At 44.5% G+C, this 18,814-nt stretch overlaps 1 protein-coding gene across 1 annotated transcript in view; it reads left to right on the top strand.

Annotated features, from left to right (window-relative positions):
• LOC115472989 (inter-alpha-trypsin inhibitor heavy chain H3-like) overlaps positions 1-18,814 on the top strand; it is a 179,587-nt gene that overhangs the window by 123,262 nt on the left and 37,511 nt on the right. Inside the window, 3 exon segments of the mRNA XM_030207558.1 lie at positions 4,754-4,911; positions 5,933-5,938; positions 14,873-14,893. Coding sequence (XP_030063418.1) covers positions 4,754-4,911; positions 5,933-5,938; positions 14,873-14,893 — 185 coding nt within the window.

The raw sequence follows: 18,814 nt of genomic DNA, 5'->3' as shown, positions 1-18,814 counted from the left end.
TTTCTCAGCATGGCAGGAGTGGCTCCTTCTCTTAAAATCAAGCGTGGCTCCCTCTATGAGTGTTGGGCGTGACTGCATCTCTGGCTGGGGAGCATGGCTCCATCTCTAAAGGTGGCGCAGTTTGTCTGGGGTGCATGTCTCCATTTCTGCATGGTAAGCATGGATCCATCTCTGCATGGTGAGCAGGGCTCCGTCCCCAGCATAGAGCGGGACTCCATTGTGGATTATCGGGCTTGGCTCACCTTTGGCTGTTGAGGTGAGCAGGGTTCTATCTCGGGGTGTCCGCCATGTTCCCATTTCAGAGACTCAGGATTACCTCTCTCTGGAGTAGCAAATGGTCTTACAAGAAGCACTGTATATATGTGGCTCTTTAAGGCAGCTATATATGCTATTTTATGGCACCACAAGTCTGGATCTGGCTCTTTAAGATATCCTGCTACATGTTGGGTTAAGTCTTCTTCACAGCCTTTGGGCATTGAGTCAGACTAGCAAAGGTCTGTCAGAGTTCCTTCTGCCAGCTGGACTGACGCAGAAGCTGGACAGCTGGGATGTCATCTGCAGGTGGTGTATTACGATCATGGCTCACAATCAGTGGGATCCTTCAGCATGATGCAAGTGTGACATTATTATGGTTCTTCCTATCATAACATCTAAAATGTTGTGATAAACACCGGAGGTTGCATGGCAACAGCAGGGCCTTGATTTACGTCACTAGACTAGTGGACACCTGCAGTCTCTGCATTTATTTATTTATTTATTTATGCAGTCTTGTATCCCACTGTTATCCAAAACAAGTTTCGGTTCAAAGTGGCTTACAAATCATATTCTGATTTACAGTTACAGTATTTGTTTACATTTACACGTTTGGTTGTGATTTATAGTGATGATTTACAAGTGCAGTTTATATTTAGGGTTGGATTTATATAATAGTTGTGATTATTGCTCAGAATGGACATTCATTGCTAAGTTAATTTGTTGTAGACTTTTTTAAATAGGTATGTGTTCAGTTCTTTTCTGAACTGAAGATAGTTCATGATGCTTCCTGTGCATTTGCAGAGGCTGGCACCCAAAGCAGTGGGGAACCTTTTTTCAATCTGTTTTGTGTGGCTGTCCCACTCTGCACTGATTTGTTGCTCAATCTGGGAATCTGGTGCCATTACTTTTTATACCTTTCTATCATTTATACTAAGGGTCCGGTTCCCTATTACACCTTTTTGGTGTAATGGGTATTAGTCCCACACCTCCCTGGTGGAAATGCATGCCTCCCTCTTGGGAGACCATATGGGGCTCCTCTCTGGCTCGTGGTTGAGCAGGGTCCTATCTCTGGCTTTTGTTCAGCAGCTGTCTCTATGATTGAGCAGGGCTTGTCTCTGGTTCAGGGCTCGGTCCCTCTCAGCCTGTGGCGTGTGCCTCCTTCTCTAGCAGTCAACCTTGTATCATTGGCTTAGGGAGCTCTTGGCTCTGTCTCTGATGGTAGCACAGGACTCCTTCTCTTTCTACAGGCCTACGTTGCATCTATGGGGATGGTGAATGTTTCCATCTCTGGTTGTCTCGCAGGGATGCATCTTTGATGGGGCCTATGGCTCCTTCTTTGCACTTAGCGCATGGCTGCATCTCCTCTGTCTATCTCTAAGGGCATGCCTTCCAGTCATCTCTGGTGTGCTAGTACGGTATATATCTGGCTGTACATCTTCCTCCTGGCTTGCTCTGTGCGGCACAGACCTAGCTCTGCTTTAAGGGTTTCTGCTGTGTAGGGCCCACTTGACCTTCCATGTCTGAGGAGCACACTCCTTTTTCTCTGGAAGGTTGCTGATCCTAGGCTTTCTTAGATCCTTCCTAGGTTGGAAGCCTGTCTTGGCAGTTCGCTGGGTTCTTCATTGGGGGCAGGGGTTTTGAGCTATCTCTGCCTCTCTGGTATAGGGTGCACTGATTTTAACTGTGGGAATGAGTAGTCATTCCTTTTCAATTCCTGCCTGCATACACGGTTGCTTTCCCTCATTGCAATACTTTGTCCTTGCTTTCTCAAGGGGTTTTCTTTCTCTTGTTTCACTTAGAGGTTTTGCGTTCTCGAGGGCCTTGGTATTCTGTCAGGTCCTCGAGGCAGGACTGGAGTTCGTGAGCCCTTGGGCCGCTGCCGAGGAGCGGCAGCGGCAGGCAAGACCACCTCGGGACTGGAAACACAGAAGAGCAGTACTGGAACTCTGGACTGGAGTAGTACAAGGCAGGCAACTAGAACAGATGAGACAGGAACAGCTTCACCTGCACCTAGCCACCGTTCCTCCGGAGTTGAGCTCCGAAGTGCAGGCGGCTGGCAGGACTTGCAGGATAAGGCAGGAACTGAAGATCCAGAGGACCCACCCTGGGTCTGGGATACACGAGGGCGACAGGGCATGGAACTAGACTTAGACAGTGTGCTGCTGCACAGTCACTAGCAAGACCCAGAAGACAGACCAAGGAACACAAGGCGTACAGAAGCTAGCAGGAGCAAGGACTAGGGCAGCAACACACTAGGCAGAACGGGGATCCGGGAATACCCACAGGGACACCCTCTAGCTAGGTGGAGACAGGGTACAGGAATAATCACCCGGGAAAACACACTAGCCAGACAGATACAGGATTCAGGATATACCCTCAGGATATACAAGCAGGGTAGGCACACAGGCTAGGCAAGGCAGGGTTCAGGGTAAAGAGAGCAAACCAGGAATAACAGGCCAAGGGTCTTGGGCAGGCAGCACAGCAAACAGACAGAGAACAAACCCAGACAAAGGCTTCACCCCAACCCAGGGTAAGCCAGGAACAGAGGCTTCACCCCAACACAGGGTATGCCTGGAGCAGAGGCTTCACCCCAAACACAGGGTAAGCCAGGAACAGAGGCTTCACCCCAAACACAGGGTAAGCCAGGAAGGACCCGCAGTCCACAGACAGACAGTGGCAGGGAAGACCCCCCACGGAAGGACAACAGAGACACAGACACAGAAAGAAACTGGGCTGGAACCCAGAGAGAGGCTAAGCAGTAGTGCAGCAGACACTTACTAACCTGACCTGGCCTAAGAGCATAACACTTATGCAAAGGCCCTGACTGCAAGCACAGCCCTTCTTTATGAAGGCTCTCACTGATGAGTCACCAGCAGTAGGACAGAAGCAGGAAGTACACTGACACACATAGGAAGTGCGCCCACAGGAAAGACAAGCAGGAGCCATCTTGGAAGCTGGCACAGAGCCGGTGGCAGCCATCTTAGATGCTGACTCCCTAGAGAGACATAGCCCACACAGGTGAGGTCTAGTGAAGCAATCAGGTTCATGCTGGAAGCAGCCAGCACACCAGGACAGAGACAAGACTAACACAAACACAGACACAAGCCAGCAGAGCTGCTGACCCCCAGAAAGAAGGTAAGGCTGAGGGTGGTTACGGCCACAGACGTGACAGAGGGGCATAATTGAAAGGGACGCCCAAGTTTTGTTGAGGACGTCCTCGCAAACCATCCTGATGGAGGGGCGCCCGTATTATCGAAACAAGATGGACGTCCATCTTTTGTTTCGATAATACGGTCGGGGGCGCCCAAATCTTGAAATTTTGGTGATCCTTAGAGATGGTCGTCCTTAGACTTGGTCATTTCTGATTTTAGGCGATAATCAAACCAAGGATGCTCATCTCATAAACGACCAAATGCAAGCCACCATTTGTTGTGCAGTGGTCCCTCTGACATGCCAGGCACCCTAGGGGGCTTTGCAGTGGACTTCATAAAATGCTCCCAGGAACATAGCTCCTTTACCTTGTCTGCTGAGCCCCCCAAACCCCCCTAAAACCCACTACCCACAACTGTACACAACTACCATAGCCCTTACAGGTGAAGGGGGCACCTAGATGTGGGTACAGTGGGTTTCTGGTGGGTTTTGGAGGGCTCGCTGTTTCCTCCACAAATGTAACAGGTAGAGAGAGGGATGGGCCTGGGTCCGCCTGCCTGAAGTGCATTGCACCCACTAAAACTGCTCCAGGGACCTGCATACTGCTTTGATGGACCTGAGTATGACATCTGAGGCTGGCATAGAGGCTGGCAAAAAATATTTTGAAAGATGTTTTTTGAGTGTGGGAGAGGGTTAGTGACCACTGGGGAATTAAGGGGAAGTCATCCCCGATTCTCTCCGGTGGTCATCTGGTCAGTTTGGGCACCTTTTTGTGCCTTGGTCATAAGAAAAACAGGACCAGGTAAAGTCGTCCAAGTGTTCGTCAGGGATGTCCTTTTTTTCTTTTGATTATGGATCGAGGACGTCCATGTGTTAGGCATGCCCAAGTCCCGCCTTCGCTATGCCTCCGACACGCCCCCTTGAACTTTGGCCATCCCTGCGATGGAAAGCAGTTGGGACGTCCAAAATCGGCTTTCAATTATACCGATTTGGATGTTTCAGTGAGAAGGACCTCTATCTTCCGATTTGTGTCGAAAGATGGGCATCCTTCCCTTTCGAAAATAAGTCCGATAATGTATCAGGATGGGGTTAACAGAAATCAAGGACTGGCATAAAAATCTCTTTCCTGGAACTGGGCTTCTTGGCAGCTCTGTCAGCCTTATGCTGAGCCTCTGTTTATTTGAGCACAAGCTAAAAAGAAGAGAATTATAAGGAATCAAGAAAAAAAATGTTAATGTTATAAAAATAAGATTCCTGGAGAAAGGACACATTTTGTAATAAAGAGATTATTATTTTTCAGAAATTTTTTTCCTTAAATTTCCACTGATGTTGTTAATTGTGATTTTAGTGTTTTAGCTCAAGGAGAAGAAAAAGATAACCTTACAGCCCAGGCGCTTGACCTATCACTGAAATATAAATTTGTGACACCATTAACATCCATGGTGGTGACCAAGCCTGAAGATGAAAAAACTAATGATACATTAATTGCAGACAAGCTAACAGAAGGTACAGTGTTTTTATTTATTTTAAAACTATTATTGTATTTGTAATTCCTTCCTTTCCCATGCTGTCACAGAAAAATTGGGGACTCAGTCTGCTTATGAAAGAGATTGTAAACAAAAGTTCAGGACTTGGAGATATTAGTTAAGGTCCAAAAGTTGGACCCAGGGTTTAGTTTGTAGGTTTTAGTCACTGTGGCAGATAGTAATAATTAACCTTCACCCAGAGTTCAATAAATATAATTTAATATTAAAAATAAGGGGATTATACTGCCAAGTCCATTGTCAACTAAAATTTTCTAAAAAAGAACACTATTGGGGGAATTAATACCACAACCACATAAAAGGGAAAATATCTTAAATCCTCAGTGTATTAAACCCAGTTAGCAGCAGCATTCCATGCTACCAATCCCGGGGCAAGCAGTTGCTTCCCCATGTCTGTCTCAATAGCAGACTATGGACTTTTCCTCCAGGAATTTGTCCAAACCTTTTTTAAACACAGATATGCTAACCGCTGTTACCACATCCTCCGGCAAAGAATTCCGGAGCTTAACTATTTGTTGAGTGAAAAAATATTTCCTCCTATTAGTTTTAATAGTATTTTCATGTAACTTCCTTGAGTGTCCCCTAGTCTTTGTACTTTCTGAACGAGTAAAAAATCGATTTACTTCTACTCGTTCTACACCACTCAGGAGACCTCAATCATATCTCCCCTCATCCGTCTCTTTTCCAAGCTGAAGAGCCCTAACCTCTTTAGCCTTTCTTCATACGAGCAAAATGCCCCTCTCAATGTTAACATCCCCTTGAAAAGATTTGAAACAGAGGCACTTAGAAGACAGCATTCTTCAAGCTCAGTGTTATGTCCATTGTCACTAGTTACATCTTTTCGGCTCACTTGATACTTGAAAGTGTAAATGTAATATGATTGCATATTCCAGATTTTGCCATGATAATTCTTAAGTTGTTTTTTTTTGTTGTTGTTGTTTCTGAATCTCTCTGCCACCAACACTCCTGCTTTGTGCATCTAGCTGAAGGTAAGCTTTCCTAAATTTTACTTTATTCAGTATTTTTGTTCTAGTTTTCTATGAGTAATCTGTGCTAACTGCAGTGTGCAGTCCACACCCATTCTCCGCCCTCTAACACAGCATGCAGTTAATGTGCAAATTAGCATGCACTGCTAAACCAGCATGGTAACAGTTGTCGTGAATTAATTTGCATGTTATCTGCCTAATGCAATTTAGTGAAAGGATGTCTATGTGCCTGGTTAGATATTTCTTCCATTAATCAACTAATGAGTCCAAGCTATTCATAAATCAAGCAGTAAGTACTTTATTCATTCTTTAATGGAAAGTCCCCGTGTCCATTAGAAGTCTTTGATGCCATGTACAGTGATACCGTTTAAAGTACAATAAAGTTCTACTTTTTTATTTACTTCCCCCTCCCCTCCAGCATGCATACAGCTCAATATATATAATGATACTTAATATAAAGGGAACATTTTGTCATGATATTGGGGCCTTTCACAAGGGTGCAAATAGTGATATCAGGTCTACGTCAGCCATATGCAGGTAAATGATTTCTATCCACTCAATAGTGTGCACATACTTTCGTAACACGCAGGTTTTTAACTGCATAGAAAAGAATATTCCAGGGGGTTTCTCAGAGGCATGTTTTCAGTCTATTTTATTTAGGCACCCCAAAGCCGTGTGGTGAAAATCTATTCTGTAATAGCATCCAGATTCTGTTATAGAATATAGCATGAACCTGTATCGGCGCACCTTAAATCTATGCACGCATAGTTAAACCAGCCATAGACCTGGAGACACTGTGTATGCCTAAATGTGGCAGGGACACAAGTAGCTGACAGTAGGTGGCAACCCCTGTCCATGTCCTGCCCATTTATATGTCTCCCCTTGCATTTACACGCAATGGGGAGAATTCTATATATGGCACCTAAAAATCAGTGCTACAAAAGTGCAATTTGATAAGCCATGCTTAAAGTTAGGCATGGTTTATAGAATAGTGCTTACGCATGTAAATTTAGGCGCTGCCATTTGTACCAATGAAAATGTAGTATAAATGTCCACACATAAATTTACACATGGTGCTCCAATTACATCCCTGATCTGCCCAAAAACCCTATGACCCTCCCATTTCTACTCCCTTTTTTGGGCTGCGTGTAAATTTTACACATGTAGATGCCAATTAAATTTAATTAGTGCCAATAATTGTTGTTAAATAATTGGCTCATTATGCAATTAAATTGCTCAAATTAGGTGAATGCCCAGATTTGCATGGGCAATTTGTGGTGACTTGTATAGAATTAGGGGGTATGCCACTTGTGTGTGCCCTCACGGAATAGCGCTTAATTGCCCTGCTGGCACTTTTGCAGGTAAGCATGAACTTATAGACATACTAGTAAAAAAGGCCCGTTTCTTAAGGCAAGGAAACGGGCGCTAGCAAGGCAATCCCCCACCCTTCCTCACTGTGTCGCTCTGTCCCCTCCCTGCCTCCCTGGCCTGCCACCCACCCAGTTCAAGGCCCCCTCATGCCCCTCCTACCGACTCTGCCCTCCCTCCATTTTCAATCCCCCCTCCGCTTTACGGACCCCTGTACCCCCCTTCCGCGACCCTGTCAACCCCCTTCTCGCCGAAAACCGTCCCCCCCCCCGCTGCCGTCGAGTACCTGTGCTGACGGGGGACCCCAACCCCCGTCAGCTGAAGTCCTGTTCTGGCCTTCGCTTCACGGCGTTGCTTCCTCAATGATGTTCTGTTCAAGTTTCTGTGCGTGTGTCTGACGGCTGGGTCGCTTTTGCTGCTGTGCGTCGGGCTGGTGATGTCAGTTTGATCTACAGCACCTAGCAGACCACCTCCGGCGAAAGCCAGGCTCCCAGGCGGCTTCAGAACGTTGGAGGTGAGAATTATTATATAGGAAGTACTAGTATTCTGTTCATTTACACATGCAAGGCGCAAAGAAATGCAGGCGCCAAGTTATAGACTTGCCCTTTTAGAGGATTATTTTAGAATAGGTTAGGAATCCAAGTAGATGTCCACACTCTGAGCTACACCCTCAAATATGTTGTATAAAAAATATTCACCTTCTTGTCATTGCTCATTCTTTAACACAGGGAGTAGCTTTATCAGAAGCATTTTATACATTTATACCAACATACACACACTGAAAGCCTTATAAAACTACCTCCTTAATTTCCAAAAGGCGGGTACACTGTAAGTATATCACTAACAAGCCTAAATCATGCCATCACTTTGGTATAGGAATACTTTATAGTAACTTGATATTCACACACAGTGTACACAGTAACCATGTGTTTGAAAATCATATCTTGTGTGTGTACCTTTGTAGTGAGGCAACTATCAAATATGTACCCCAATACTTAGGAGATTATCTTAAAATCTATTGTAAAAGATCATAAGAATATAAGAATAGCTATACTGGGTCAGACCAATGGTCCATCTAGCTAGATATCAAGTTTCCAACAGTGGCCAATCCAGGTCACAAGAACCTGGCAGAAACCTAAATAGTAGCAACATTCCATGCTATCAATCCCAGGGCAAGCAGTGGTTTCCCCATATCTGTGGACTTTTCCTCTAGGAACGTATCCAAACCTTTTTTATAGCCAGATACACTAACCACTGTTACTACATCCTCCAGTAAAGAGGTCTAGAGCTTAACTATTCATTGAGTGAAAAAATATTTCCTCCTATTTATTTTAAAAGCATTTCCGTGTAACTTCCTCGAGTGTCCCCTAGTCTTTGTACTTTTTGAAAGAGTAAAAAAATCGATTCACTTCTACTTGTTCTACACCACTGAGGATCTTGTAGAACCTCAGCTGTCACTTTTCCAAGCTGAAGAGCCCTAACTTCTTTAGCCTTTCCTCGCATGAGAGGAGTTCCATCCCCGTTATCATTTTAGTTGCTTTTCTCTGAATCTTTTCTAATTCTGCTATATCTCTTTTGAGATATGGCGACCAGAACTGAATGCAATACTCAAGGTGAGGTTGTACCATGGAGTAATACAAAGGCATTATAGTATTCTCAGTCTTATTTACCATCCCTTTCCAAATAATTCCTAGCATCCTGTTTGCTTTTTTTGGCCACCGCCGCACACTAGGCAGAAGATTATAGTGTATTGCCTACAATAACATCTGGATCTTTTTCTTTGGTGCTGACCCCCAAGGTGGACCCTAGCATCAGATAACTATGATTCAGATTATTCTTCCCAAAGTGCATCACTTTGCATCTGTCCATAAATTTCATCTGCTATTTGGATGCTCAGTCTTCCAATTCTCTAAGGTCTTCCTGTAATATTTCACAGTCCGGACATGTTTTAACAACCTTGAATAGTTTTATATCAGCTTCAGATTTAATCAGCATCACTCGTCGTTCTGATTTCCATATCATTTACAAATATGTTAAATGGCACCCAGTACAGATCCCTGTGGCACTCCTCTATTCACCTTCCTCCATTGAGAGAAATGCCCTACCCTCTGCCATCCAATAACCAATTCCTAATCCACACCAGAACATTGTTTTCTATCCCATGACTCTTTAATTTTCTCAGAAGTCTCTCATGAGGAATTTTGTCAAAAGCTTTATGAAAATCTAGATACACCACATCAACCGGCTCACCTTTATCCACATCTTCGAAGAAATGAAGCAAATTGGTGAGACAAGGCTTCCCTTGATTGAAACCATGCTGAATATGTCTCATTAAACCATGTTTATTTATGTTTTCCATAATTATATACTTTATAATAGTTTCCACTATTTTATCCGGCACTGAAGTCAGGCTTACTGGCCTGTAATTTCCTGGATCACCCCTGGAACCCTTTTCTAAAATCGTCATCACATTGGCCACCCTCCAATCTTCAGGTACTATAGACACCTTTAATGACAGGTTCACCGAGATTTCTTTCATTTCCTCCACATCATCATCCTTGAAAACCATTTCTGGTACAGGTAGATCTGTTACATCTTCTTCTGTAAAGATGGAAACAAAGAATTCATTCAGTTTCTCTGCTATGGCATGGCCTTCTCCTTCCTGAGAGCACCTTTTGCTCCCTCATGATCTAACGGTCCCACAGATTCCCTCGCAGGCTGTCTACTTCTGATGTACCTGAAAAAGTTGTTACTGTGAGTTTTAGCCTCTGCAGCAACTTTCTCTTCATATTCTCTTTTAGCCTTCTTTATCAATGTTTTACATCTAGCTTGACAGTGCTTATGTAGCTTCTTATTTTCTTAGTTTGGGTCCTTTTTCCATTCTTTTAATGACATACTTTTGGCTTCATTAGCTTCTTTCACTTCACCTTTTAACCATGCTGGCCATAGGCAGTTGGTGGCCCAACTGTTTGGGGAGGCTAAAGGGGGCGGGGTTAGGGGTGGGGCCAGGGGTGGAGCTTAAATCCATAATTGTCTGATAACACACAGAAAAAATAAATAAATAAAAATAAAAGTCACAATTAATACCTTTTATTTAATTTAGATATTAGCTATGTATCATATGTCAAAGAATAAAGTGGTTGCTCAAAGCATATACTAACCACAATCGCTCAACTGCAAAACACTATGCACAACTTTGTGCAAAAACACACTCAGAACCTTACTGTACCATAAATATTACACTGGGCAGAACCTAATACACCAATATACCACCCATACGGAAAATGCAGACCGTCAACAATATGAAACAAGGGATCATAATATCACAATTCTCATGTAGAGCCACAAAACACCCTAATTCATGTTTAATGTGGGATAAAATGCCATAAATAAGTAAATAAATATAAACTTTTAATGTTGAGCACCTGATTCTCAAAGTGGACATATTCCAAACACTATAATGAAAATAAAATAATCTTTTCTACCTTTGTTGTCTGGTGACTTTGTTTTTCTGATCATGCTGGCCAAGTATCCGATTCTGCTGCTATCTGTCCTCTTAACTCCGGTTCCAGGGCTTCCTTTCCATTTATTTCTTTACTTTCTGCCTTTCTTCTTCATTTCTTGTTTTACATCCGTAAGTAAAAGCTGGGTCCTCTGCAGACTTGACTGTCCAGTGGATCCAGCTTCTACCTATTTTCTCCATCGATGTGCAGGTTTTCTCCCTTTTCCCTCATCTCATCTCCTTCCTCTGTCTTCCCTCCCCTCCATGCATGTCCAGAATTTCTCCCCTTCATTCATGTGCATCTCCTTCCTGTCTTCCCGTCTCGCCGTCCATGTCCAGCAACCCTCCTCTCTCTTCCCTGCCCTCCCCTCCATCCATCCATGTCTAGCAACCCTCCTCTCCCCTCTAGCCACCCACCCATGTCCAGCAAATCTCCTCTCCCCTGACCTCCCCTCCACCCATGTCCAGCAACACTCCTCTCTCCCCTGCCATCCCCTCTATCCACCCATTCCAGCAACCCTCCTCTCTCCCCTGCCATCCCCTCTATCCACCCATTCCAGCAACCCTCCTCTCCCCTGCCCTCCATGCATAACCAGCAATTGAATTCCCTTCTATCCCCGGCCCCCCCTTCATCCATACCCAGCGCCAGCGCGATTCTCCTCTCCCCTTTCCCTCCCCTTGTTTACTATCTGCCCCGCGCCATCTTTAATTTACCTGCGTCCCAGCGTTGGCCCGCCGCGTCATTTCAAAGCCCGCCCTGCTGCCTGTCTCTATTCTTCCCTCCCTTCATGATGTGATTCGTTCAGCAGAGTCCCGCCTTCTGACATAATTTCCTCGAGGGCAGGACTCTGCCGAACGAATCACATCGCGAAGGGAGGGAAGAATAGAGACAGGCAGCAGGGCGGGCTTTGAAATGACGTGGCGGGCCGACGCTGGGATGCAGGTAAATTAAAGATGGCGCGGGACAGATAGTAAACAAGGGGAGGGAAAGGGGAGACTCGCCGCTCACCCGCCCGATGCCTAACTCTTTCCTGCTGCGGCTGGGGAGGCTTAGCCTCCCCAAGCCTTTTATACCGGGCGCCTATGATGCTGGCTGTTGTTTTCTCTTCTTTCTACATTTGTAAATATATGGAATGTATCTGGTCTGGGCTTCCAAGATGGTATTTTTAAACAACATTCATGCCTGATTTAATGTCCTAACCTTTGCAGCCAATCCTTTTAGGTTCCTTTTAACCATTTTCCTTATTTTATCAAAGTCGACCTTTCGAAAAGTAAATGCTGCTACAGTAGATTTCCTTTGTGGCTTCATTCCAGATAGTAGTTCAAACTTTATCGTGTTATGATCACTGTTTCCCAGCAGACTCAACATCATTACCTCTTGTGCTATGCCCTGCACTTTACCAAGGACTAGATCTAAAATAGCTTCCCCTATTGTTGGTTCCTGGACCAGTTGCTCCAAGAAGTAGTCATTTAGTACATCTAGGAATTTTATCTCCCTGGCACTCTCCGATGTAACATTTATCTAGCCAATTTTGGGGTAATTGAAATCACTCATTATTATAATGTTGTCCAATTTTCCAGCTTTCCTAATTTCTGTAAACTTTTCTTTGTCTGTTCGTTCTGTCCTGGCGAGCCCTCCAAGAATACACCTTATTTATTTATTTATTACATTTGTACCTCGCTCTTTCCCACATACAGCAGGTCCAGTGCGGCTTACATAGTAAAAGAAAGCATCTTACATGGTAAAGAATACAGTAAAAACAAGGAAATGTAGGAACAGTATTATAAATTGTGATGATCATAACTACTTACATTATGAAAGGCATTACAAAGGACATGTGAAAAGAACGTAATGAACTAGAATAGGGAAGGTAGACAAGGATATGATAGGTGAATTTCTATCCATAATGATTCACGCTGCTATCTGTTTCATGTAGAAGGTTTATTTTGTTTGACTCAATTCTCTGCTTAACATATAGCACAACCCCCACTTCAATTTGATCCCCTCTATCACTGTGATATAATTTGTAGCCTGTTAATACAGTGTCCCATTGATTGTCCTCCTTCCACCAAGTCTTGAGATGCCTATTATATCTACCTCATCATTTAGTGCTATATACCCTAATCCTCCCATCTTCTAGCATTTATATACAGTTACTACAAATTGTGTTTTTTCCCCTTGCATCTACCAGCTGTTTAAAAGCTGATGGGGATAATGTGCATCTCTTACTCTGCTCTCCCCTTAAACACTCCTGGTTTTCTTTCACCACTGTTGAAACCTCTGTACTGGGATTCCCTAAATGTCCTGTTTCAGTAATCCCTCAAGGATACTTCACACTGGGCTCCCCCCCCCCCCCCCCCCCCCCCATTTTAGCTAAAAACTGCTCTATCTCCTTTTTAAATGTTAGCACTAGCAGCTTGGTTCCATCCCGGTTCCTGGGTAAGGTGGAGTCCATCTTTTTGGAATAGGCTACCCCTTTCTCAGAATGTTGCCCAGTTCCTAACAATCCTAAACCCCTCATCCCTGCACCATTGTCTCAACCACGCATTGAGACTTTGGAGCTCTGCCTGCCTCGTGGGCCTGCACGTGGAACTTGGGGCATTTCTGAAAATGCTATCCTGGAGGATCTGGATTTCAGCTTTCTACCTAACAGCCAGAACCTTCCTTCCACATTTTCCTATATCATTGATACCCAAATGTACCAAGACCACTGGCTCTTCACCAGCATTATCTAAAATCCTATTTAGGTGACACATGAGGTCCGCCACCTTTGTTTTGGGGAGGCAAGAGACCAGGTGATCGTCACGTCCACCAGCCACTCAGCTATCTACATGCCTAAAGATCAATTCATCAACTATAACAGCTGTCCTAACTCTTCCCGCCTGGGGAGAAGTTCTTGGAGACATATCCTCGGTGCAAGAGGTCCCCTGGTGGGCAGGTCCTGGCTTCAGGAGTACTTCCTACTTCACCAGGGTGATGGTCTCCTTTTAGCAGACCTCCCTCCTCCAAGGGGTTTGTCCATAGTAACATATGGCCTGATTTACAATTTATTTATATGCATTTACTGTATTTTATGCTTCACCAAATTAAGCTTGAGGCAAGTAACAGATTTACGTTTAAAAACTTTATTAAAGACACTCAGCCAACAACAGAGGAACATAAAATTAAACAGCTAAACATCTGAATGCCCATTTTCGAATGAACCCCAACCTCCCCCACATCAGACCATAAACAAAGAACAGAAAGCAGCATGCTGACCCCTGTAGAAACCAGAATAAATACACATGACATACATAAAGGCTTTCCAGATATTTCCCTGTTCTCTTTCTTAGATCCTTTGTATTTTTTAAATGCATTTTTTTACCCCTACCTTTCCACTTACATTACTTCAAAATCATACTGGCCACATTTTTCCTTTGCTTCTGTTTACTTTCCTACTAAAGAAGCCCTTTTACCAAGCTGCGGTAAGAAATGGCCTTAACACATCCTTATGCAGGTCTTTCCCACACGCTAAAGCCATATTTTGTGTGGCCGTAAAATGGCCTGTTTTATATTTGTTTTATTTGTGGCCGTGAGCTAATGTTACTATTAGCATGCGGGAGTAATTACCACCTCCTATTTAGGAGGCGGTAAGGGCTCCCGCATTAACCCTGCATTAACCGCTTCCACACCTACTCTCTGCCCATGCCATGCCTCCCTCCCAAATTAAAAAAAAAAAAAGCTTACTAGCATATGCAGATGGCAAAACAACGCAGAGCATTTTAGTACATTCTGTGTTGAGCCATTTATGCTGCATTAGGCACACATTAATGCCTAATGCAGCTTAGTAAAAGAGCCCCATAAAGATTTGTTGTTTCTCTAATGGCTTCATTTAATTAAACCAGTAAAGGCCTGATTCACCAACACTTTCCTCTTGTTCTATGGCTACTGCAGTGACAAGCTTAGATAATCAAATCCCATGATTTTGATTTTCTCTAGAAAAAATTCACCTATTAGAATTCTGCCTTATGCATCTATGTATTTAGACCAATGTAATTGTAATCCTATTTTTTTTTCTAATTCACAGAGAAGATACAAGCCTACCAAGGTATTGTATGTTTCTACCAGTCTGTTTAAGTTACTGTTGGTTTTGAACTGTTAAACTGCTCCTAATAGTGACTTTGTGAAAACAAAATACATAAAGCTACATTTTAGATAATAGTCTGGAACTGAGGCATCCAGGCTGAGATATGCACAATTCCCTCTATATTTCACAAAATGCTCTGCGGAATGTGGAGCCTTTTGTAAAAAATTCAAGAACATGCAGGAGTGTATGTGTATTTGCCAGCGTGTACAGTGGGAGCAGCCATTATTCAAGTTTCAACATACACAAGAAGAGAAAGGAGAGGAGGACAGTGACAGATATTTTGGGAGTGGGGAGAAAAGCAAGGGCATATGAAGGAGAAAGCGGAAAGGGCGGGCCAGAGGGATTGAAACTGAGATAAAGAGGAGGAAAGGCAGACTCAATGAATACTAGAGAAGGAAGTAGATGAACAGATGCTGGCAAAGAGGAGAATAAAGTATAGGAGAAAAGACAGGGGCTTTGGATGCTTAGGCAAGGGGAGAAAGAAGCAAGAGGGCAGATAGTGGGAAGTTGAGGATGTAGAAGAGAAGAGACTCAGACATAGGCAGACACTCGGGGAATCAGAGGAAAAGCAGAAGAAGGCAAACTCTAAAATTATTGGCTGGGTAGTATTGTATAAGTGGGACTCAGGGCTTGGGAGGGATTGTGAGAGAGGACTAAGGGACTGAAGGTGGAAGAGAGAGGACTTGGGAATTAGTGAGAGATAGGGGGATTAAGAAATCGAGTAGTGATTAGGGAGGACACTGAGTAAATGAATGGGTGAGAAGTATGAATAGGGCTGTAAAACTGAATGCAACAAAACAAAGGGGGGGGGGGGGGGGGAGATGGTTTGAAGGCCCTGGAAGGTTGGGGATGGGTTGTAAAGCAATTGAAAGGGACAGAGGGCTACAGAGAAGGTGAGAAAGAAAGGAAGAGGACAGGTCTTTGAAGAAAGTGAGGGAGAATAAAAATGAGGAAGCAAGAGGAGAAATGGGGGCTTCCATATCATCAAGCTGATCAATCCATAGACTGGTGGGTTGTGTCCATCTACCAGCAGGTGGAGATAGAGAGCAAACTTTTGCCTCCCTATATGTGGTCATGTGCTGCCGGAAAAGAGTAGTTACTTACCTGTAACAGGTGTTCTCCGAAGACAGCAGGCTGCATATTCTCACAAGTGGGTGACGCCACGTCGGCCCCGGAGGATTTTAAAGCAAAAATCTCAAAATCTCTTTACGGCGTTCCGTCGCGCGAGCGATCGTACTGCGCATGTGCGCACACCTATTCCCGCTCGCCGAGCGGACACGCCCCTCAGTTATATCCAAAAGATGGAGGAGACAACTCCAAAAGGGGAAGGTGGGAGGGTTTGTGAGAATATGCAGCCTGCTGTCTTCGGAGAACACCTGTTACAGGTAAGTAACTACTCTTTCTCCAAAGACAAGCAGGCTGATATTCTCACAAGTGGGGTATCCCAAGCTTTCAGGCTTACACAACAAACAGTGGTCAATAGAGTCTCGCAACGGCGAGGCCAGAATAAAAATTGACCTGAAAAGGAGAAACATCTCCATGAGTGTAGCCTGGAACAGAACAAACATGGGCTTAGGAGGGTTGGAGTTGGATTCTAAACCCCAAAGAAGTTCTGCAGCCCCGACTGCCCAAAACCGACTGACGCGTCGGCTATTCTGCTGAAGGCAGTAGTGAGATGTGAATGTGTGGACTGATGACCACGCCGCAGCTTTGCAGATCCCTTCAATAGTGACTGATTTTAGATTAGTCACCGATTCAGCCATGGCTCTAATTTTGTGAGCCGTGACATGGCCCTCTAGAGTCAGTCCAGCTTGGACAAAAATGAAGGAGATGCAATCTGCCAGTTAAGAAGAAATGATGCGGTTTCCGACAGCAACTGGCATTAAAAGAAATAAACAACTGGGCAGACCTTCCGAGGGAGCTCGACTGCTCCACGCAAAAAGTGCGCAGCTTGCTTTCGCCAGGGCTTGTAAGATGAGGGAGAAAGCATGTTGGCAAGACAATTGACTGGATCAGATGGTACTCTGATACCAGCGCCAGTAAGAACCTTGGCTGCATGCGAAGAACTACTCTGTTAAGATGAGAAGTAAGGTAAGGAGCTTGAGCTACTAGAGTCTGAAGCTCGCCGACCTTTCGAGTTGAAGGAACAGCCACCAAGGAAATGACCTTCCAGGTCCAATACTTCAGATGACAGGAATCCAGTGGCCCGAATTGAGCTTGCAGCAGCTGGATGAAAACGACATTGAGACCCCAAGGTACTGAATAAGGAGTGATAGGGGCTCTGACCGAAGCATAAGAGCCAACTGTAAAAATTATTGGGGGTGCTAAGCCCAACAGAAATAATCCCCCTTAGACACATACAAGGAATTCTCTCAATACTGTGGGAGAAGTAAACGTCATGAAGTGGACAGCTAACGGCTGACCTTTTACACGTTGATGATAAGCTCTTATTGCACGAAGATGAATACTGACCGAGTTGGTCTTGAGACCAGATTCAGACAGGTGTAGAAAGAACTCAAGCAAGGTCTGTATAAGACTAGAGGCAGGATCTAGGGCCTCGCTGTCACACCAGACGGCAAACCTCTTCCATGAAAAGAATAACACCTCTTTGTGAAATCTTTTTCTGGAAGCAGGCAAGAGTCGGGAGACACTCTTCTGGAAAAGTCAACGAAACCTACACTCTCAACATCCAGACCGTGTGAGCCATAGATTGGAGGTTGGGATATAGAAGTGCTCCCTCGTTCTGCGTAATGAGAGCTGGAAAACATTCCAACTCCAGAAGAAGAGGGAATCGTATCTGACGTAGCTAGAAAGGAGCAATCAGAATCATGGCTCCACAATCTTGCTTGAGAATCAGCAAAGTCTTTTCCACCAGATGTATGGTAGGATACGCATACAGAAAACTTGTCCCCCAAAGAAGGAGAAAGGCATCCGATGGTAGTCTGCCGTGAACCTGCAGCCTGGAACAGAACTGAGGGACTTTGTGATTGAACTAAGTTGCTCAGCCTGTCGGCCAGACTGCTGTTTACGCCAATTAGATAAATGGCTTGGAGAAAACAAGCCGCGTTGGCGAGCCCACCGCTACATCTGCATGGCATCTTGACTCAGAGGACAAGATCCAGTACTCCTTTGTTATCGAGTACATCACAACCCGATTGTGTGTTGATTAAAATAATTAGGTTGGATAGCCAGGAGGGATGCAACCTTCGTCAGCAGCTTTTGACTGAGTAAGGTGGACTGGACACCTCAGAATCAAAATGGAGAGAATTAACCACCTCTGAGGGGAATTCCGAAGACTGGCGAACAGTTGGGTTACATCCTCTAGATGTGCAAAAGTGTCAAGGGAGTGACGTGAACTGTGGAAGCCATGTGTCTAGAAGTCTCAATATTACTGTGCTGTAATCTGTTGAGACGGGCAATCAACGTGTTAAGGGAACACTTGCACTCCCAGTCCATGAAGATACGCTGCAACAACAGCTAGGCACTAGGAAAAACATACTCTGGACGCAAAGTGAGTAGAAGTATCGTGTAAGTCCAGAGAGCATAACCATTCGTTTTCCTGAAGTATGGGAAGAAGGATGCCCAGGGAAATCATCCTGAACGAAATCTGTTGAGGCCCCTTATGTCTATGATGGGACGGAACCCACAAGGAAGGACCTGGGATAGAAACTCAATCCTTCTCACCCTTGTGGAACAGGCTCGACTGCATTGGTACTGAGAAAGGCAGAGAGTTCCTCTGCAAGTACTCACTGTTGATGGAAGCTAAAGGATTAAACTTCCAATGACCAATGTGGATGGTTTGATTCCAGATTGAGAATGTATCCTAACCGGACTATTTGAAAAAACCCCCCCGGTTGGAGGATATAGAAGTCACCTGTGGTG

This window comes from Microcaecilia unicolor, chromosome 6 (genome assembly GCF_901765095.1).
Source record: "Microcaecilia unicolor chromosome 6, aMicUni1.1, whole genome shotgun sequence".
In the NCBI taxonomy this organism is placed as follows: domain Eukaryota; kingdom Metazoa; phylum Chordata; class Amphibia; order Gymnophiona; family Siphonopidae; genus Microcaecilia; species Microcaecilia unicolor.
This window is presented reverse-complemented; position numbering and strand designations above follow the sequence as displayed.